The 22,866-nt window shown below is 41.8% G+C and overlaps 1 protein-coding gene across 2 annotated transcripts in view; it reads right to left on the bottom strand.

Moving 5' to 3' along the window:
- Positions 1-22,866, bottom strand: part of LOC107376515 (protein diaphanous homolog 1) — a 63,646-nt gene that overhangs the window by 21,399 nt on the left and 19,381 nt on the right. The window contains exon 2 of one of the 2 annotated variants that reach the window (XM_015945645.3): positions 321-347. The exons of the other annotated variant lie outside the window; for it this stretch is intronic. Within the exon in view, the coding sequence (XP_015801131.3) occupies positions 321-347 (27 nt within the window). The remainder of the gene's footprint in view (positions 1-320; positions 348-22,866) is intronic. 2 annotated transcript variants of the gene reach the window in all.

Genomic DNA, 22,866 nt, shown 5'->3' with positions numbered 1-22,866 from the left:
GATTTGTAAAACTTAGTGTGAACCACCAATCCACAAAAACACTGAGTAACATTTAGTTAAAGACACATGAAATCATGGCACATGAGTGACCTGTTGCAAATACATCAAGGCATCACTAATCGATGTGCCAATCATCCATGCTATGAGCACATCCAATGTAAATACAGCACAAGACAAAACATTCAACAGCAAGGGTGTAATGGTGGATTAGGCCTCTGACAAATGACAACATGAGTGTTAAACACACAAGGGCAGGTCGATGACTAAAGCCACAAGTGAGGAAAATCTGAGGAAAGCACACATAAAAGAAACAAACCTACCTCATCGGGAATCAGCCGTTTGAGTTTCTATAGGGTATGAACAGATCAAAGGGCGAAAAGTGACAAGGAAGGGACAGGAAAGTTGGCAAGGTGAAAGAGTGGAGAAGTAACAGGGAGGAGAGGAAGAAAAATAAAGAATCAATTAGACAGAAATTATTATTAGACAGATTAAATTGGGAGAGGAACACCAAACGTCATTAAAACTTAATCCAGTTCTTCATTTGGGGTTTTGTGATTACCCAGAAGGTGTGCTATGTTAGAGATCAGAGCTTCTAAATTAAGCTAAAAGAAAAAGGACAAATACAACCAAGCTTTAACCACTAGATGTCAGCGTACACCAAATGATGTTTCTGTGAAGCGCTACATTCCTTTTGGTGCTTCACCCTCATAAAAACATCAACCTTAAAGAGGAGCAGTGCATGCAAAACTACTTTCCTCCACAAAATGATCAAAAAAACTACAAGCTGAATAAAACAGGTCATGGGTTGTTTGACATGAATATTAATAAGAGTTCAACAGAAGGACTTAATCAATATTTAGTTCTGGAGGGTGACTTTCCAAGACAATGGTGAACTTCAAAAGTACTATGTGCAAGTAACCCTGAAGTTAAATTTTAATTTCTCTGAGATTTTTTACATTTTTTATTTTGAAACAGAGATTTAGCATTGATTCTCTTTTAAAGATAAGATTAAAAAAAAGAAGAAAGAAACTAAGTGTAAGTAAATAAGAACCGTATGAAGGGGGCAGGAATAGGAGTCCTCTCTCATAGCTGCTACAAATCACTCACGATACCAGAGAGAAAAAAGGAAAAAAAGCAAATGTTGTGGCTGTAATGTTGGCCACAGAACGGAACTACACCGCTGACAATAGGCTGAGTAGATTGTGTGTTATTACACAAGAAACTGTACTGTACTTGGAAAAAAAAACACAGGGTTGGAGACAGGAAACATTTTAGCATTAAACAAACTGCAAAGTTTCTCTGGACAAACCACAGGTGCATCCGGTTAACATGTACAGTCATAATCAAACCTAAATGACAGAAAAGATAATCACGCCTTTAAAACACAGCTCATCTCCAGACTTGCACACAACACCCTCCGTGTCAAGAATTCCTTCATACCAATTTATTACATTTGTTTAAAACACTTTTATTTGGATACAAATGCAGTTTTCTTTTTGTTTATTAATGCCAATATCAAAGATGTGCTACGCCAACACAATCATCTGTGATGGGTTTTTAAGTTCAGGGGTAAAAATAAATAAAATACAAAAAATTTAGTTTCTAATTCTGATACTCTTTACAAATGAAACATGACCTCATGAGTTCACTGTAAGCCTGTCTTAAGGCTGGGCGATATATCAAAAATGTATCAGTATCAAATTTTCTGACTCTACTCAACATCATTGTGCCTATGTCAATAAATCTGATAATAAAAAAAGAAAAGACGTGTGTAGGTTGGTGACGTTCAAGTCACTAAGAAGCTGTAGTACTTCCCGTCACATGACAAAGTGACTCAGTATAATACAGCCCATCTAGTGGATAACCTTTGTTGTTGCACATAAATGTAGTTATCGTCCATTTATTGTTATCGAGGTGAAATCCACAAGATATTGTGATATTGATTTTAGGCCTTATCATCCAGCCCTAGCTGGTCACCACTTAGGCTGAAACTATCCATTTCCAGTCACCAACTGTTCAAAATCTATTTGACTCTAGTCCTCGGAAACCACCACAACCATCCACATATTCTGAACCTTCATCCAGAAGCCAAGTTCTAAAATAAGACTTTGTGTACAGGACAACAGCAAATATGTTCTTTATATTTGGGATCGTCAGTTTTCATTTATAATCTGTGTAAAAATCCAAAGAAAGACCGCTGTACTTTTCTAATTCAGTTAGTGATGGTGTTTAAAATTATTTTTGATTGTGCTTTTATCTCGGGCAGTCACTTTACAGAGGTGTTAGGAAATACTAAAGTTTCCCAGTAAGTAAACAATTTATTTAAACACCACCTGTATTACGTTGGTTTCATTTTTAAAAGGGGGATATTGCATGTTTGCTGTGCATCATTGATTTACCTTAATATGTGATGAAATGCTGAATTTACATAAATCAATCCAACAGTGGATTTAACATAAAGCACAGTTCAGCACAATCATGAAGAAGGTTGTTAAAACAGTGCAGACTGTGTGGTGTTACTGCTGTCCACACGTACTATGATAACAACGTTGTCATGACTACAAACTGTGTGTGTGTGTGTGTGTGAGTAAGCAGTATTTAGACAGGCACACCCAACAGTGAGTTTTCACCACATCATACCTAAATCAGGAAATTAACAACTCAAAGCATTCCACTTCAGTCCGATCTTTATTGCATTCAATAATAAAAACTTTTATTTATTATGAATTATTAGTATTACTACCATGCCGCTGAGGTAGAAGAAGAAAATATCATTTCTATAGCGCCTCTCAAGATAAAAATCACAAGGTGCTTCAAGGTAAAGTTGGCCTCTACATAAAGCAGACAGCAATAGATTCCCTAACAGCAAAACTTCTCTAAGTTATAATTAGTATTGTTGGGTGTGTTTGCTGCATGACTGCTTCTTATACCTGCCATACCTGCCCTGTTCATGTTGACAAAAAAATCCAATTACTTCTGGCCCACTAGCAAGAATGTTACAAGAATGTGAAAATTATTTAACAATAGCTCAGAGCAACCTTCCGCATGGATCATAATAACCCCTTTAAAAAGAGAGAGGAGGAAAAAGCAGAGAATGAGCCCTTAATCTTTAATGGGATAGAGTTGGTTAACCAAACATAGATTTACTAGCTTGTTATTCAGAGCACAGCATATGTGGTCTGTGCTAACTAAGGCTCTCAAACTTTTATGTAGATGAAAGCTCATGATGGTTCCATGTTTGTTGACCAAATCTGAACACCTTATTTGGATCTTAACTGCCTTCGAAAAAAGAAAAACAGAAAATGGATTCTGAAAAGTTCCATTCATTCGTCTAAAATGTCTAAATAAAGTTTGAAAAATTACAACACATGCAACATACCAATTTAAAGAGGTCTAATAGTTTGTATATGTGTACGTACATGTATGACTCAAGTCTATTTGCTGAAAAAGAATGGCTCTGCTAAACTACTGTTTTTCAGTGAAAGAAATAGACTGATATATTGGTTGGCTGATATATTGCGCTGATGTTTACCATTTCTGAATATATATATAACTGGAAAATTCTCTTTAGAAGAGCTGACCTAAAGTCAGGCAGAACCGCCAATATCTACATAGGAAATCTCAATAGCCAGGCTCAGAAATGAGGATTGTTGTTAAGATGCAGCTGCCAAGTTAATTGCAGTAAAATGTTTAATTTGTAGTTTACATGAACAAGCTGTCAAGAATTATTAGTATAAAGCTAAAAAGATTGAATGCACTTAAGATTTTGCTGGCGTGTTTAAGCATGTTGCTATTGTGGTTTCAGTACAATCTTTATTTTTTTATTTATGTTATTAATTAAAGCTGCAATAGAAAATGTAGAGAGCAAGATGGCTTTTCAAGCAAATAGGGTCACGGAACTCCAATCCCTCTTGTCGGGAATCATCCCTGTGCCCCGTCCACCGGAAACCCACATTGCCAGAGGAAACGAGATAGTGCTAAGCAACAGTCACCGTTTCCTAGGTCCCAACTTTTTTTTTTGTTTTCCGTGACTTCAAATGGTGTTTTTCTTTTTTGGGACTCTGGTAGTTAGTCCCAAGTTTAAGTGGTAGCAGCTGGCTGTTTCTCCTCCTCTGTTTTTATGTAAACATGGGTCCTCCACTCACATCATGAGTGGAGGACCGAGGGAAATGCAGAAGTGTGGTGGTCTTTAGACAAATGTGAGAGGACCCCTTATTTCATTTTTTTTTTCTTTCGTTTTTTTTAAAGTCCACAATAAATCTATAGCTATGCTGGATTAAAATGTTGTTAAGAGGCATGAAAAACAATGTTTTAAGCTAGTTTGTTTTTCCAACTTTGCTATTGCAGCATTAGCATCAGATGCTGTGCATTTGTTTGTGATATTTTAACATCTAAGCAAGCAAGGTGGAAAATGTCTAGATATCTTGAAAAAGTGGAACTAAATATTGGCAGCACATATCAGCTTACCATCACCCCTACATATCGGCATCTGTATTAGCAATTGAAACACCCACAATTGTCAATTTCTATTTAGAATATATTTTTTATTTGCAGTGTTAACACATGGTTACGTTCTGCAAATGCTATCTGATTTCTAAGAGCTATGGTCTATCACTGATTTGCGGCCAATGCTGTTTTATTTGTTGATGTTGCAATGCTCACAAAAAGGCTGAGCCTTCTGCAGCTGATCTATTTAATGAACCCAAACATGACCTCAGCTTACTTAGGCTGTACCCTGGGGTTTAGAAAGATAGTAACTCATTAAAAACTCTACTGTCCCTTTTATGGCCAAATAAAAAAACTTGAATGCTTCTGTTAATAAATGTCTTGTTAATAATGTAAGTTATCAAGACAAAAACATAAACATGTATTAATCATCCATGTAATTCAATGACTAGAAAATGAAGAGAAGGAAGCTGCACAAACAGAAAATGTCAAAATTAGCAGCCAGTTATAAGAACTGGTGCAAAGGTAACATCATAAAAGATTTAGCAGCAGAGGCAGGGCTAATTGGTTATTGTTGAGCCCATTATTAGAGTGATGATCCCTCCTCTGGTGTAAATCTAACAACACCCGCTTCATTCTCTGTGTGCTTTACAAAAAAAAAACCTTAGAGGTCGTCTCCGGCACTGCAGGGAAGCTTGCATGCACGCTGAGCCTACGACTCAGACCTGATCAGGTCAATAAATAGGCATTTCTAGCTAAAATTAGCTATGACCTGTTGATGCTGTGAACCAAACCATTATGAAATTAATTTGTTCCGTAAAAAAAAAATTAAAAAGTATGTTGCATCTTCAACAGCTTAAATTAAGAAGTTACAACTATATGTAGTAATCAGACAAAGTGACCATAATTGGGTCATTGAGATTGGGGGGGGTAGTGTGATGGCTGTTAACATTTTAGCTTATAGCATCAGTGTTACAAAGGCTGTAGGCTTTGTGGCACTGAACAAAAACTTGTAACACCAGCATACAAATTCTTTTACAGTCTAAAAAAACTGTAGTTCTTATATTTACTTAAACTCACTGATAAACACTAGTAGTGCATTTAATGAAAGCATGATAACAAGAAATATCTTCAGGCATGTTTGTCAGTGCAATTTCAAAAATAACATTTTCATTCAAATTAGTGTGGATTTGTTCAGTACAAAGGTCTGTCCTCAACAGCATAGTCGATAAGCATGTTTCCACTACAAGAACTTCAGGGTAGATTTACAGGAACCTCCCGGCATTTGCTTGTCTCGACCTGACTGGGCCGTCTGAACGGCCATTTTCAGAAACCTGAGTACGTGCTCTGGAGTAGGTACTCTGAAACGGCCCGGTGGAGAAGCTGAACGCAACCTCCGGTTAACTTACGCTGATTGGTTGTAACTCAGTAGGAAATGGCATCAGCAGACGTCCAAAACAACCGGCAGCAGTAAAATTGGAAGTGGCTGGTGTAGCAGAACAGAAGCAAAACATTTTTTTAAAAGAACCAATCGTGTTTAAAATGTAACTCCCGACCAAGTCCCCACAATGCGGCTCAAAAATTGAGGTCAAACCGGAAGTACCAAAAATTGCAGTTCCACCCTCATCCGCTGGGGGCTGGTGTCAGAAGCGAGCAAATCCTCATTGACTCCCATGTTAAAAATACCAATTTCACAGCAGAAATAAACATGTTTACAGCCTGGTTCCAAAACATGTGTTTGGTTTAAATGATCTAGTTTACACTCATGACAACTCTGAGGGGGTGAATTTTTTTCTCACTCTTCTGTTTGTGTATTAAAAGACTAAAATTCTGTATAATTAATGAGCATCAGATCCACGTGACCACAGAGCTAGCCCCGTGGAAAGGCCTCAGTAGAGCCTCGGTCTGGCTTGGAAACTGCTCCGGGATTTTGATTCTCTGTGTTTGTGTATTCTTTTTTGGATATTTCTTGTTCAATTATTGGACAAAATGACTTGCTGTGGCATTAATTGCACTAATAGAGCGTCCAAGGAGTCACCACTTCATTTTTTTCGGTAAGTAAAATTATATTTATGTATTTTAGGTCACTGCCGAGCTGAGCTTAGATTTTAACATGTACTGTTTAACCATGAAATTTAAATGTAATAGGGTAAAACCCAGTGCATTTAACATAATGCTGCATTTTAGAAAATGGGTTGAAATATAACATGTTGGTGGAGCTGGGTTCCGACTATCGGCTTGTGGAGCTCTCGGAAGACCGATGTTTTCCACCCGTTCTCCCCTCCCCGCAGCTCGGCGCATCTCTGTCTGATCACTGCTTCTGTCTGCTGCGCGGGCTGCTGGCTTTCAGCAGCTTTCGGGAGACCTCTGTGTTCCACCCGGTTTTACCCAGCGGTCAGCCCGGCGTATCTCTGACTCAGAAGCTCTGGTGTTGTGCACAGTTAACTCCAGTTGTAGCTAGGTTGCTACCTCCGTTATCTTAGCTCCCACCTCCGCGTTAGCTTTGGGTTAGCTTCAGGTTAGCTTGTAGCTAGTTTGATCGGATGTCGTCAGTTGATCTCAGCCTTACAGCCCCACCCTCAGCTCCACCTCTCTTCCCTTTTGTGGAATTGTCTGGGCTTGACGGAACCTGTGACAAGGTCAAAATGGCGGTGGTGGCCACCTCCCATTTGGCCTCAAAAACGTGTTATTGGAGACTATGGAAATGAATTGTCCAGTATATATGTTGATGCTCCAGACACTGGAAAACTCGGTGGAATTCCCCCACAGACTTAACGGGTCTTGTCTGTCTCACAAAACTTAGAGCTCCTCTTGTACTCTGAATGGATTAAATTTTGATTTACTTCCATAAAAAAGGCTTTTCATATTATTAATGTTACTTTGGGGGCTTTTGAGGTTGATCAGTGACATCACTCACCGCCAAAGCAGTCCTGATATGCTGACGTCTGTGCAAGTTCTGAAAGGGCTAAATTTGAATGGAGACACAACAGCTGAGAGGACTGGGACATCCTATCTCCTGGTCAAGTTCCCCATCCCAGGAACTACCCTGGAGTGCTGGTAATGGATGCCGCACTGACCCTTACTGCCTAAGGCGACCACATTTACAAGGTCTACATTTTATATAGTCTATAGTTAACAGGATATTTAATTAAAAAGCTTCATCTTCTGTTGGCAAACATCAATGGAGCTACAATACATAAAATTATATGAATATAATAAAATTTTACATAAAATTATTTCAACCTCTAAGTTTTACCTAAAATGGAAAAGGAGGCCTATTATAAGCATATTTTAGACAGTCACGTACACAGAGATGTTTCGAGATTAGCAGTAATCTCTCAAGGGAAAACAGAGTCACCAACAAGGACCGACACTGTAATCCCAACTAAGCCCCCGTACAGCAGGAAACACGCACGGAGTGGAGAGCAGTCATATCTGTGGGGATCTGTCACTGTCTTGTCTCTCCAAAACTAGATAGATTGGTGATGCATAAATACTAGGAACTAATTAATTTACTTAACTGTTTTGCAACAGATTGCATGAGTTCATTAATTTTATAAAGATATAAAAAAAATTACAAACAAAAAATTATATTTTTCTTTTCTTTTATGATAAATAAAAAGTACTTGATCACAGAAACATGCATGTTCCCTGAAGAGGCCACATTGGATTACCAAACGATACCAGAAAACAATGATAAATGAGGGATAAAGAATTATAAAAGTTGATTGTCTTTCTTTGGCAATATTGTTAGCAAGTCAAGCTGATCTATAAAAGAACAGCAAGTTAATTCCCCAAAATCATAACTCAAAAAATCATGACAATATCTGTCAAAAAATGTTTTGACAAGTAAATGAGAGGAAGCACACTGTCAGCTTATGATGACACGTTGATCAACTCAGTCTTAACACAGCATCAACACAAAAATACACACGTGCATACCAATGAACAAACTCCGCCTGCCAAATGTGAAGCCAACGCAGAACCAGTGTTGTTTTCATTAATGAAAACTAAGACAAACTGACTTTGTTGATGCCCCATTTTTTGCAGAACAAAACAAGACGCTGACAAGCTAAAAAAAATAGCTCTTTGGTGACGAAAACATGATGAAACGAATGGGAGTTTCATTAACGAGCCAAGACTAGATGAAAATTAAGCTGAAAATACACACTTCTAGCGGTCTCACAAAAGTTAAAACAGCGCTGCAGCTGCTGCCTGTCTGCTCAACTGACCAGCCCCAGAAGCTGAGTGAAGCTGGCTCCCCCCACATCACAAACCACTCTATTTGCGTAGATTTGTGATGTGGGTTGGAAGTAGGGCTGCCACGATTAATCGTCGACAAAAAATATATAGTTGACGATTAATTTAATAGTCGACCCGTCGTTTATTGTATGAGCAATTTAAAAATCTCGCCTGCTGCAGCACGTTCGGCGTTTGCTTCCTGTCTCTCTGCTCAATGCTCATGCACACTAGTTGCCATCCATGTCAGCCACTGCTTACATAAGTTGAGGCACATGCGCAGTAGTGCCACTCCAGCTCAGCATTTGGATCACAATCACCGGTGAAATAACACATCATGATGACTCGGCAACGGAGCTCAAAGGTTTGGGAGCATTTTATTAAAACAACTGAGAAGCATGTAGAGTTCAAACTCTAAGGTGAAACTCATTTCATGGGAGCACATCGGCGATGCACGAGCATCTTAAAAGGAAGCACGTGACAGCGGAGAACGAAGAGTTGCCTCTGTAAGCTCACCTCTTTTTAGCTGCTAGCATCATAGGTGTAGCAACAACTGTAGTGATGGTGATTAAATGTTTAGAACACGTATGTATGTCGCATATTTGCTTTAATGTTACAAACGTTAATGATTTATTTTATCCCGCTACGTTACAGTGCTAAGAGAGCTCTCTTGTTCTACAATGGCCAAATGTGCAACAAGCCAACATCCTGACCGAGGCCATTTTGAACATGCTGGTAACGGACATGAGACCCCTGTCCATGGTCGGCGATCAAGGTTTTAAAGATATGATCAAGAAGTTCAACCCAGGACACTTTAACAACTATTTACCACACATTTCACCACCATGATGGAAAGGAAATAAGAGAAGACCTTTGAAAAGGTGTGTGTGTGTGTGTGTGTGTGTGTGTGTGTGTGTGTGTGTGTGTGTGTGTGTGTGTGTGTGTGTATGCGCGCGTGCGCGTGTGTGTGTGTGAGAGAGATTGAACGCATGACACACTATTAGTCGACTAATCGTCAACAAAACTTTAGGTTACTGTCGTAACCCAGGCTCTTGAGTAGCATGAGTGAGTGTATCACTACAGGAACGCCTAGGCGTGACCTCATCAGAAGCTCTTTTTCCACACTGCCAGCCCTGATTGGCTGGAACAAATCTGTCAGCGTATAGGAGGCAGGAACCCCACCTATATACTGGGCAGGCTCCTCACTGACAGTATTCTAAAATGACCACCTCTTCCTCGCTACGAAATAGCAAGGAGGGCGGTATGGTGAGACACTCACTCATGCTACTCTGAGAACCGGGGTTACGACAGTAACCTAAAGTTCTCTTTCATAGCATTCATTTCGTGTCTCACTATGGGAAAATACTGACTCCCGGATTGCAAGGCAGAACATGATCCACCGACTGTACTCCCAAATATCATATCGTGTGAACAGCTCAGATAGTGGGAGCCATACCCAGCACCGAGTGAGCTAGTGACGGTGTTGTGACATCTAGCTTGTAGAACCCAGTGAATGTGTGAGGGGAGGTCCAACTCGCCGCAGCACATATTTCCTGAATGGACACTCCCTTAAAATGGGCCCATGAGGAAGAATGTCCTCTAGTAGAATGGGCACGAAGGCCCTCAGGAGGTAGAGCCCCTTTGGAGTTGTAGGCCAAGGAAATGGCTCCTACAATCCAGTGAGAAAGTTCCTGATTTGATATGGGCTTCCCCAACAGATTTTTGGCCCAGGACACAAAAACCTGGTTGCTCTTTTGCATAGTATCTGTCCTGTCCATGTATATATGTAATGCACGCACCGGACAAAGTGCATGGAGATTCTGCTGCTCCACTGAGGAGAAGGGAGGAGGGCAGAAGGAAACCAAAGAAATAGGGGGGAAAGCCCCCAGCACCTTTGGCATAAAGGTGTGATTAGGGAGTAAGGTCATTTTCGAATCCCCTTGGGAAAATTTGGTACATGCCGGGTGAACAGACACGGCATGCATTTCACCCACACGTTTAGCCGATGCATGTGCCAGCAACAGTGCCATTTTTAATGTAGCCACCTTCAAATCCACCTGCTCCAGTGGTTCAAAAGGAGAAGACATTAAGGCCTCCAGAACTAGCGGGAGGTCCCAGGGTGGAGCCAGATTCCTAAAGACTGGAACTTGCCTTTGCACGCCTCTCATAAATCGACTCACAAGGGGATGCTGTCCAACAGACTTCCCTTCAAAACCAATATAGCAGGCCAATATTGCAGCCAAATACACCTTGATGGTGGAGAAACCTTTTCCTTTATCCATCAGGTCCTGCAAGGAGGTCAGTATGACCGCCACGGAGCACTGAAAAGGGATTTCCTGTTTCACTACACACCATTTTTTGAAAATAGACCACTTACAGTCAAACAGAGACCTAGTTGAGGGAGCCCTTGCACCCTGAATGGTCTCAATGACCCTCTGTGGGAGTCCTACAGCCTGTAGGTTGGACCGCTCACGGTCCAAGCCCAGAGGGACAATCTCTCTGGGTGTGGGTGGAAAACCTCCCCTTGTGCCTGAGATAGCAGATCTTTGCGTAGGGGCAGGGACCTAGGGCTGTAGAAGCCTCGATGACGTCGACAGCTCGATTCTAAAAATTCGTCGACATCAGATCCGGTAGTCGACGCACCGCGCCCACTTGTTGCATCCCCAGGAGTTTGTAAATAGAGGTGGAATCTGCCTGTTTTTCCTATAGTTCGCCCTCTTCTCCGCCTTCACTAACATCTCAGCCAAATACCGAAGACCCGGAACAACGTCCGTCCACTACTAGGTTCCTTTCCTGTTTTGCCCGCCTTCGTTTCCCGGCAACGGACAACAACTTCCGGGGTCAAATGATCTGCTCTGTCTCTATAGCAGATGCAGAAAATCACCGGGAGCGTTTCTCCCTTCATAAAGGAGCTTCTTTCAGACATTAGGAGAGCTGTTTTGGTGGTAGCAGTCTCTCCTCCATGCTGGTCTGTTTGCTGCTGGGTGTTTTTGGTTTATTTAAACTTGGTAACTTGAACTTAACGTTGGTAAAGCTACTGTTAGCATCTTCGCTAACAGCTTCTTGCGTTTGGATAAGCTGTTACGTTTTGGTTTAGAGTTGATCTTTTTTCAATCCAATCCAATCCAATTTTATTTATAAAGCGCATTCACAAGGCATTACAACCAAACAAGGCGCTATACACTAGAAATGTTGGTTAATTAAACAAGTGATATTTAAACATGTTGAACACATATAAAAAATAATAATTTGTGGTACAAATTAATAAATGTCTAAATGTAATAAAATCTCCCTTTTATTACATTTAGAGTGTTGTGGGTTTTCGGTTTAGTTTAAAATATCACCTTGAGTTTGGTTTAACCACCCAGTTTAGAGTTTGGAACTTTGGAGATTCTTATTTTGGTCCAAAACCCTGTAATCTTTGCCCAGCGGGACATCCCTAGTTATCTGTACTTTTGTTTTAATTCCCCACAGGCAGAATTAGTTTTACTACTCCCAACCTGTGGATGGAAAGATTTGTTTTTTTTTTGTAGTTGTAAATAAACCTGATCATCATTTTAAGTTTTAAATCCCACATTACTGTCCCTTCCTTTTTGCACACGAGCCAAACTCCCCAAGAAGGGTCGTAACACCACTCGCCTCACGCACATAAGTGACCAAAACAAAGCAGCATGGAGACACTCCGTCTCTAACCACCTCTCAGGCAGCAGCCTGCACTCCCAAGTTCTACATGTCACCAGAACATAACCAACCAACACAATAAAAGCAGTGTTATACAAAATGGGAGGCCTGTAGTGTTTATTCTCTTACAGTAACAATTTATCAATTTTTTGGAGGAATTTAGAGATTTTTTGGTTTTTATTAACTGTGCAATAGAAGAATAATCATTAGATTAATTGTATAAATAGTCATTAGAATAGTCGACTATTCGATAAAATAATCGTCAGAATAATCGTTTTAAAAATAATCGTATACCCCCAGCCCTACAGGGACCACGGTTCTCCACAAAGGAGTTGTGTGATCTCCGCCAGCCAGTGTTTCGATGGCCATTGGGGCACAATCAGAATCATTATCAGGTCCTCCGTTCTGACTCTGGTGAGCGTGGGTGAGATGAGAGCCACAAGGGGAAACGCATAGTGCAGGGTCTGTGGCCATCTGTGGGCGAATGCATCCACTCCAAGAGGTGCATCCTGGTCGTGTAGGGAGAAAAACATGAGGCACTGAGTGTTCTCCTGAGAGGCAAACAGGTCTATCGAGGCCTGCCCAAAGCGCATCCAGATCATCCTGACCACCTCTGGGTTAAGTCTCCACTCCGCGTATAGGAGGTTCCCTCTGGAGAGAAGATCTGCCCCAGGTTCCATATCCCCAGTACATGAGTGATTCTCAGACAAGAAGTGTCTGCTGCTCCACAGAACAAGCTTGTGAGCCAACATGTGCAGGCTTTGGGATCTCAGACCCCCCTGTCGATTTAGGTACGCCACAACAATTGTGTTGTCTGTTCGTACCAGAACATGGTTTATGAGGAGAGGGAGGAAATGTCTCAACGTCATGTAGACTGCCGACAGTTCCAAATAATCTATGTGGAACCTGAGCATGTGGGAGGGCCACGACATGGAGGTCTTCGGGTGCAGGTGAGCTGCCACCGCCGGTTCCACCGGGGGCATCTGTCGGAGACCGTGATTCTCCATTCCCTCATAGAACTCCCTGCCACCGGGTGCCTGTCTCTGTTGGGTTTTCCCCGCCAGGAGATGCGAAATTCCTCCAGTAACTCCGGGAAGAAATGGAGGAGTTGTTTCCCGGTGCGCTTCGTCTTTGGTAGTTTCTTCCCATCATAGCGGGAGTGCGCCGATTCTGCTTTGACCTCCGGCCACTAGATGTTGAGCTTCTCTGTGGTGCGTTTGCACACGTCCTGCAGATCCAGATCCAGGGCAGGTGACACCGATTCTCCGTCACTGACGCGGCCACTGCTCAGGAGCTGAGGTTTTGCGACCCAGCCTGAGGAGGTCAGAATGGGGCTGTCCTCCTCCTCCTCATCTGTCAGGAGGAGCTCTGATGCTGCGTCGGAATCGTCGCCATCCTCTGCGCCACGGAAGTCCATTGGGCTGTCCGCAAGGTGGAGGTCCAGGAGTTCCAGTGAGAGCGGGTCCACAAGATCCAGAGTTTCACCCCAGCTTGGTCCAGGTTGAGGTTCGGGGGCATGGCAGCTTGGTCCATCGCACGCTGGTACGTAGCTGTAGAAGCCAGTGACGGGTCACCGCTGGACAGAGTCACCTGACGAGCCAGACGGCGACGAAGAACTTTGAGGGAGAACCAGCTACAGGGAGTGCATTCTTCCGGAGACTCAAGGGCCGTTTGGGCATGTTTGAGACCGAGACACATCACACACCTTTGGTGAGTATACCAGCTTGAAATTTTATTACCACAGTCTTCAACTCACACCGCTGCTTGAAGGCAGGTTAGTGTGAGACTGTCTCTCGTGTAAAACCGTAAGACCAGAACCAGCGCCCGGCGGTAGAGTTCGCACTCCTCCTTTGGGCAGTTTAGCTAGCTCCAGTCCGACAGTCAGCACGCGAGAGGAAGAGGTTTTAGAATACTGTCCTTGAGGAGCTGGCCCAATATATAGGTGGGGTTCCTGCCTCCTATACACTGACAGATTTGTTCCAGCCAATCAGGGCTGGCAGTGTGGAATAAGAGCTTCTGATGAGGTCACGCCTAGGCGTTCCCGTAGCGAGACACGAAACGAATGCTATGAAAGAGAACTAGCGATTAGTCGACTAATAAAATAGTCTTTTGTGGCAGCCCTAGTTGGAAGCCAACTTCACTCAGTTTGGCTCGGCTCAGCGCTTTCTTTGCATGGGAATGTGCAGCACTCAGCTGGTCATTGACGCTACGAGTGACGTTGTTACTTTTAAGTATATTCATAATACTAACACTTTTCTTATCAGTGTGAAATGATGGTTTTGACAGGTTTTATCTGAACACATTTAAAGTTTTAAAGTCAGTATGTCAGGATTATTGTCTCTGCTCTCTGGTTCCCAATAACGAGTCACATTCCTGTGTCACATTTTTAACCCAACAGCATAGCAGTTTAAGCCCGTTTAAATGTTTATGAGCATCTCTGCTAATGCTCACGAGCAGAACTGGGTTATTTATATTAATTCTGAAGGCTCTGAAAACTCACAACACTGCAGTCTGTGGAAAAACATTACTGCATTTAAGGTGGACTTTGCCAAAATATATATTTAAAGTCACTAAGATGGAGGTCTGATAACTCTAATAATAAATTATACAAACACATTTTATTCCTATTTAAATATTGTGTAGAATACTCTGTATGCTCCCTAAGAGTCCATTCAGTTAAGGAAAGAAATTCATAAATGTCTTTAGTGGAAATCTACAGAAAGATGCACAGATCTGCATCAGTAAATTATATACATTAATGTGATCATCAATAAAGTCAAAAAATGATAACAGTCTGGGAATTATTCTTTTACAAAATCTTGGGCAGATGAGATTTTGTCCCACAGCCATAAAATAAATTATGTTGGTATGAAGCACATGCAGTAGCCCAGAGTACATGTCTGACCTGTGAATTAATTCGATGGAGAATAATACTTTAAAGTTTAGTAAGATTCAAAACAACAATCTTTGTTGACTAAAACCTTTATGAATTTTAGTCGACTGACCAAACACTTAAGTTTTAGTCGACTAAATCTCTAAAGACTAAAATGCATTTTTGTCGTCAAGATTAAGACTAAAACTAAGTTGGCCGCCAAAAACAAAACTGCGCAGAACTGACAGAACCTGCAGTCCCCTCTTTTCTGCTAGGGGACAGATCCAGAAAGGAAAAAGTTTCCATCGACTCCTGTGTTAAAAATGCCTAATTCACAGCTGAAATAAACATGCTTACAGTCTGGTACTAAAAACATTTTCGTTTACCGTCATGACAACTCTGAGGGGGTTGAAGTATTTGTAATTCCTCTGTTTAGAGGCAATTAAAACTTAGGGATGTGTCTGTTTCATTGAGAGGTAGCAGATGAGCCATCAGCGCTAATGGCTTGCCCTCCTGCTTGCTCCAAGGAAGGCCTTGGCCTCACATCAAAAGTGTTGCAGCTTAGAAGGCAGAGGGTGGAAGAGTCCCTCAACCGTGCTTTTCTGGATAAAAGTGCACGCCAACCTCCATTAGGTTTGGTTAGCTCAGTTAGCTCATAGGTGAATTGGCTCAGTTTGTTGGGAATCAATTATCTATGCCTACCCTCACAGCCCGACTCCAAGCTTGTCGTCGTCGTCTTCCTCCACTTATCCGGATCCGGGTCGCGGGGGCAGCATCCCAACTGGGGAGCTCCAGACCGTCCTCTCCTCGGCCACCTCCACCAGGACCCCAAGGCGTTCCCGGACCAGATTGGAGATGTAATTTCTCCAACGTGTCCTGGGTCAACCCGGGGGCCTCCTGCCGGCAGGACATGCCCGAAACACCTCCCCAGGGAGGCGTCCAGGAAGCATCCTGACCAGTTGCCCGAGCCACCTCAACTGGCTGTAGTTGTTTGACTAACTCAGCAACTTCTGCCCCCGAGATTGGACAGTCCATCCCCAGATCTCCCAGCTCTGGTTGCTCCTCGGAATGTGCGTAGGTGGGATTGAGGAGCTCCTCAAAGTAGTCCTTCCACCGTCCGACTATAGCCCCAGTTAACGTCAGCAGCTCCCCATCCCCACTGTAAACAGTTACCTGGTGTTTATACTTTATTTGATCTTATATTAATAATTAAACTTGTTATCTTAATCTTTGTAAGGCTCTACCGGTGTTTCTGTTTTTGTATGAAAAGCGCTTGATAAATAAATTTTCATTTGATATAACAAAAGACCTTCTATGGCTTCTAAGTGATGATCTGCACCCCCAAGCACACTGCTGCAGATATTGGTCAATTACTGCCCACTAAAAATAAGTTCAAACTTAATTTTCTCCATAATCAGAGTGTAAAATCTTTTTCCAGTTACTGGAAAATCAATAAATGTCTGGTTAATATCAGGACAACCTGTTGACCGTACACACCATGCAAGTGTAATATATTAAGCCTAAACTATTTCTTCGTTGACTCACACACTGTTACACTCCAAGTCTTGTGTGTTTCAGAAAGATCCATTAGTGACTTTAATAAAACCCAAACTATGGTTTAGCCATTATAAAGGCACTTAAAGCCTTCCAACCTTTAGATACCTAAAGAAGGGTTGCCATTTTTACTGGTCCCCTGATACCCTATGAACACAATTGATGGAAAAGGGGAATGGGGGAGATAACGGTAAGCAATAGTAGGTTAAGGAAACATCCTGTTCACTATTTTTGCACAACTTCCTGTCATTGCTCTCAGAATTTGAGAAATAATAAAACAATGCAGAAACACTAATCTATGCGATATGCTAACTGTACAGCATGGAGATCAGAGTATGAATATATCCACTCATAAACAGCTTACACTCTTAGATGCTTTTAGTTTTAACTTGACTATGAAGTTTACCAGCATGCATTTGGCAAGTTAACCTGAAAAAATAGAAAGGACATTAGCAAAAACTGAAACAACTCTTCTAAACAATCATGAGACATGAAAACTATCTTCAACTTAGCCTCCGTCAGTGCGCCCCAGGGCACTTGTGGGTACAATGTAGCTCATCCCTATCAGGGTGTGTTAAGTGTGTGTGCATGGGTGAATGACTGTGTTATAAAGTGTCATAGGGGGTTCTGGGACTCTAGATGGTGCTATATCAAATACAGGCTATTTACCATTTAGCTCTACATTTAGCTCAAACATGGACAGCAGCATGCCATGCTAAGATGGTCAAAACCAGAAGTAGTGAATCTATTCCTGATAAAGCTGCACCTATGAAAGTGAAGGTGATAAGCTATTCTTAGAATACGATTTTAAAAGTGTATTGGCTCCACATTCCACCATGTGCCAGCCAGTTCCAAAAATGTGTTCTATAACCTTTTAATTACAAAACTCATCAAACACATCTGGTCAGAAAAAACTTCAAGGAAAGCAAACCGCTACTGTATGTACCGTAAAAACAGTTTCAATGTACTCAAATATCCAACTGTTATTACTCCAACAAATATTTGTATTTGGTGTAATTATCTAAATGTGGAACAAGTTATTAATCTTACTTCATGGTAAATGTGAAATGACTTAAAATGTTATTCAATTTTATCCAGTAAGCAAAGAACTAGAAATGGTCAAATAAATGTGCTGTGATTAAAAGTCAATGTTAAAACTATTAAATATTCTTTTTTTAACTCATTCACTGCCAGCCGTTTCCTGATCGGTAAAGCCCTTCGCTGCCAGTGTTTCTCGCCGTTTTTACTGGTTTTTTAAGAGTCACAGAACGTTGCGTGCTAGGATGATGTTGACGCCAAAACGACCAAAACAAAGCAGAGACTCACCTCTTAGAATCCGCAGTTTCAAGCGTTATCCGTTCTTTCATAATCTGTTGTTGAATTGTGATCGGCAGATGCTTTTCCGGTTCGCCACTCACTTTTTTTTTTTACAGGAACAGCCCAAAACAATTTCCTAACACATGGATTTTCTGCTTCCTGATCATGTGACGTGTGACGTCTGCGGATGAAGATCGGCTTCAGAGCGGAGAGGTTTGTTCTCTCGGCGCGGGGGCTCGTTCCGATGCTCAAACCGTAAAAAATGCAAATGATGACTTTAGTCGTCAATGGCAGTGAATGAGTTAATAGTAGGGGTGTAACGGTTCACGGGGGAGGTTGAACCGTTTCGGTTCGGCCTGTTTGGTTTGGTCCACTTCCGTACCGTTTATTTTTTCCATTAAACAATGAATTTTTATTTGTGTGATTTAATTGCAGCACATAAAAGTTCCTAGGTGAGTTTCCGCACGGACGCTGTATTGAGTGATGCATGATGGTAGCTCGCACCCGATCTTTGTTTAAAAAATGTGATCTGCTAATTCTGATAAACGCCTTTGAGAGTGGATCAAACCAGCTGGCTGTTGCTGCTACTGAAGCCTGTGGACACACTGAACGGAGCGCCGCCCCTCCCTCCCTTCTCTCGCAATGTGTCGACACGCAGCAGCAAAAATGTCAACAAACACGTCTGCTAAACTTTCCCCCTGGGACAATTGTAAAGTTTTCATCATACAACGAAAAATACAGCGCGGAGGAAGCTCGTTATTTACTACGAGTTTTAAAGAAGAAACTCTGGGCGGTATGAGGTGAGTTTTTAAGGCTCGTAGCAGAAATAAAAACAAGGAGCATCAACAGTCAAACAAAACACTTGTCTGTAGGAGCGGGACACTCATAGCTGCACAAAAAACCTATGAAATAATTAAAGGCATCATGCTAGATCAGCAGCCGGTAATGAGACCTGGTTCTGCTCACTATAGGAGTCGCTGTAGATATTGAATAAATAAATATAGTATTATACAGAAAATGTACCGAACCGAGCTCTTCAAAACACTGAACTGAATATGATTTTAGCGTACTGTTACACCCCTATAGTATTTCATTAGTTTTTCTACCAGGGTCATGATTGTTAATTTTCAAGCATTTGCTTTATACCCTCTACACACAAGTGTATGAGATCGATTTTCCAGGGGGGAAAACTCCTGTAGAATGTTTCACTTCTGTTGTGAGCCGCTGCATGTTTACGCTAGGACTTACAGTCGGGTTTTCCATCAGAAGTCAGCAAATGGCTGAATTAAAAGGCAATTTAAACTTCTCAAGATGTCTCGGGCATTTGCCAAATATATCTGTAGATGATGTTCATCGACATGGAACAAGTCGGACGGCACTTCATTTTGATGGTTAGCAAACACCTGAGTTAGCTTTGTTCTGCTCTTTCTGCTTTTCCTGGGATCCACTGATTGCATTTTCTGGTTCATTATTTTTTCCCTTTCCTCAAATCTTTTGCTTTTCTCACTTTTACAATTTTTTTGTCATTTTTTTATTTCTTTGTTTTGGATTATTTTTGTTCCTGTGTTATATTTTTATACATCAGAAGTAATATCGTCATCGCAATATTAATCACTGTTATCACATCGCAGGTTTTCCTAATATCGTGCAGCTCTAATCCATTTTATTATTTTGACAACAGAATAATACCTCCATATTTGTTCTGTTCTCCTTTAATGCTTGAAAAGCTTAATTGAATATAAAACTCTTACTTAGCCAAAAGTCATCATGTTTGAGGACATCTTGAGCTTTTGAAAAAAAAATCTGATGTGGCCTGTATTTGTATAGAGCCTTCTTATAGATCTGTTCCATTGCCAGGTCTGGAACGGTCCGGTCTGGTTATTTTTGCACCAGTGTGTTCCAGTGAGCATTTCAATCGTAATTTGGGCCATCACGTCAGCAGGCGGTGTTAAACGAAACGCCATGCGCAATTTTTAAAGTTGTGCAACTATGCTGTATTTCTGTGCTGCAATAAATGGTCTACAGAGCTAAAGAAAAACAAAATGCTTATCACAGCTTCCACATGTGACTCCAGAGAGCAGTCAGTAAGTCCAGAAGCCTGCCTCGCTGCCTCGGCTATAAATAGCATTCAGCGCGTCGTAGCAACTCTGTATTTCTCCCATCTAAGGCTGAAACGATTCCTCGAGTACCTCAAATAATTAGAGTACAAAAAAGCCTCGAGTCAAATTATCTGCCTCGAGGATTCGTTTGATTCATGTTTAATTAATTAATGGCTTTGCAATCGCCCGGGGTCATGTTTCACCCGGACCGAAATAAGTGACGCACATACACACTGCAGTGAATGCACATGGGAGTAGCGAATATAACTCAACTTTCTCTTAAGCCATGGTGGACAACGTGGACCCCGGCGGAGTGCGAAAAACACAGAAAATGTCAAAGGTGTGGGACCATTTTTCATGTCGTGAGGCAGAAAACATACTCCAGTGTAAATACTGTAAAATGGATTTAGCCTACCACAACACCACATCCTCGATGCTGCAGCACATGTAAATGTCACTTCTGCAAGCGGACTCTGAGCCTCTACAAGATAATGCATTTTAGCCTGTATTTCTATATATTCTGCGAACACTGTGCGACTTTCGTTTGTAGCACTCAGTTTCAGCACACACTGTGTGTCTGATAGCAACACGTCGGACCTAAAAATGTGCTAAAAAAATTGCAGTTTTTACACAACACGTCAGACTTTTTATTGTGTTGTTATTTATGTCCGTTGTCCCTCGGGATTGCTGCAGGACGACACGGGTATTTATGAGAGTGGCGGAGGAAAATGAAAGAAAGTAAATAAATGTTCTGTGATCAGTATAATTTGACATAACCACGGCAAACATGCTTTCTCGACATTCCTTGTTATTGTGGGAGAAAAAATGTGCAGAAATTAAAACGGACGTGTGTTAATAGGGAAATAGCTGGCCAGCTATTTTTGCACAAGCGCCGTGAGCGGTTCTGGTGCTGTTTGGGCCGCAGCCACTCCTTAAACAGTTATCGTCCTAGTTTTTGTCTGGCTTGCCGGGCTAGTAGATTCTCGCATGAGGGGAAAATCGGCCCAGGTTGCATCAAGCCCCCACAATGCAGCTCAAAACTTGAGGTCAACCCGGAAGTACCAAAAATTGCAGTTCCATCCTCATCCGCTGGGGGCTGGTGTCAGAAGCGAGCAAATCCTCATTGACTCCCATGTTAAAAATACCAATTTCACAGCAGAAATAAACATGTTTACAGCCTGGTTCCAAAACATGTGTTTGGTTTAAATGATCTAGTTTACACTCATGACAACTCTGAGGGGGGTGAATTTTTTTCTCACTCTTCTGTTTAAGTGTATTAAAAGCCTAAAATTCTGTATAATTAATGAGCATCAGACCCACGTGACCACAGAGCTAGCTCCGTGGAAAGGCCTCAGTAGAGCCTCGGTCTGGCCTGGAAACTGCTCCGGGATTTTGAGTCTCTGTGTTTGTGTATTAGTTTTTGGATATTTTTTGTTCAATTATTTGACAAAATGACTTGCTGTGGCATTAATTGCACTAATAGAGCGTCCAAGGAGTCACCTCTTCATTTTTTTCGGTAAGTAAAATTATATTTATATATTTTAGGTCACTGCCAAGCTGAGCTTAGATTTTAACATGTACTGTTTAACCATGAAATTTAAATGTAATAGGGTGAAACCCAGTGCATTTAACATAATGCTGCACTTTAGAAAATGGGTTGAAATATAACATGTTGGTGGAGCTGGGTTCCCACTATCGGCTTGTGGAGCTCTCAGGAGACCGATGTTTTCCACCCGTTGCTCCCCTCCCAGCAACTCGGCGCATCTCTGTCTGATCGCGGCTTCTGTCTGCTGCGCGGGCTGCCGGCTTGTGGAGCTCTGGGATGGGAACCTTTCCACCCGGTTCTCCCCAGCGGCACCTCTGCGCATCTCAGATCACAGCGGCGCTTGTCTGCTGTGCGGCTGCTGTCTTGTGGAGGTCTCAGAGACCTCTGTGTTCCACCCGGTTTTACCCAGCGGGCAGCCCGGCGTATCTCTGACTCAGAAGCTCTGGTGTTGTGCACAGTTAACTCCGGTTGTAGCTAGGTTGCTACCTCCGTTAGCTTAGCTCCCACCTCCGCATTAGCTTTGGGTTAGCTTCAGGTTAGCTTGTAGCTAGTTCGACCGGGTGTCGTCAGTTGATCCCAGCCTTACAGCCCCACCCTCAGCTCCACCTCTCTTCCCTTTTGTGGAATTGTCTGGGCTTGACGGAACATGTGACAAGGTCAAAATGGCGGTGGTGGCCACCTCCCATTTGGCCTCAAAAACGTGTTATTGGAGCCTATGGAAATTAATTGTCCAGTATATATGTCGATGGGTTGTCGATGGTAGTGCTGAAGTTTTGAAAACTAATTTTGAATAAAACTTGAAGAATAACTGGCAATTGCTTTCTCATTTTAAGAGAATTTTCATATTTTATAACATGCCATTTGATATAATGGTTTACAAAGACAAAAGGGTAATTTATTAGAGTACTTGATTAATCGACAAAAGATTTGATAGAGTACTCGATTACAAAAATATTCAATAGCTGCAGCCCTACTCCCCCATCCAAAAAAATGTTTCACTCCGGCTGTTTCTGTCCTTAACCATCAACTATATTGGGCTTTAATTTCTTCATCTTGGCCTGACATTGTGCCAACGTTCACCCTGATCCTTCCGCTGCCATCCATGAAAAAAA

Source organism: Nothobranchius furzeri, chromosome 1, assembly GCF_043380555.1.
Source record: "Nothobranchius furzeri strain GRZ-AD chromosome 1, NfurGRZ-RIMD1, whole genome shotgun sequence".
NCBI lineage: Eukaryota > Metazoa > Chordata > Actinopteri > Cyprinodontiformes > Nothobranchiidae > Nothobranchius > Nothobranchius furzeri.
The sequence above is the reverse complement of the archived record's forward strand: the minus strand, read 5'-3'. Positions and strand labels throughout refer to the sequence as shown.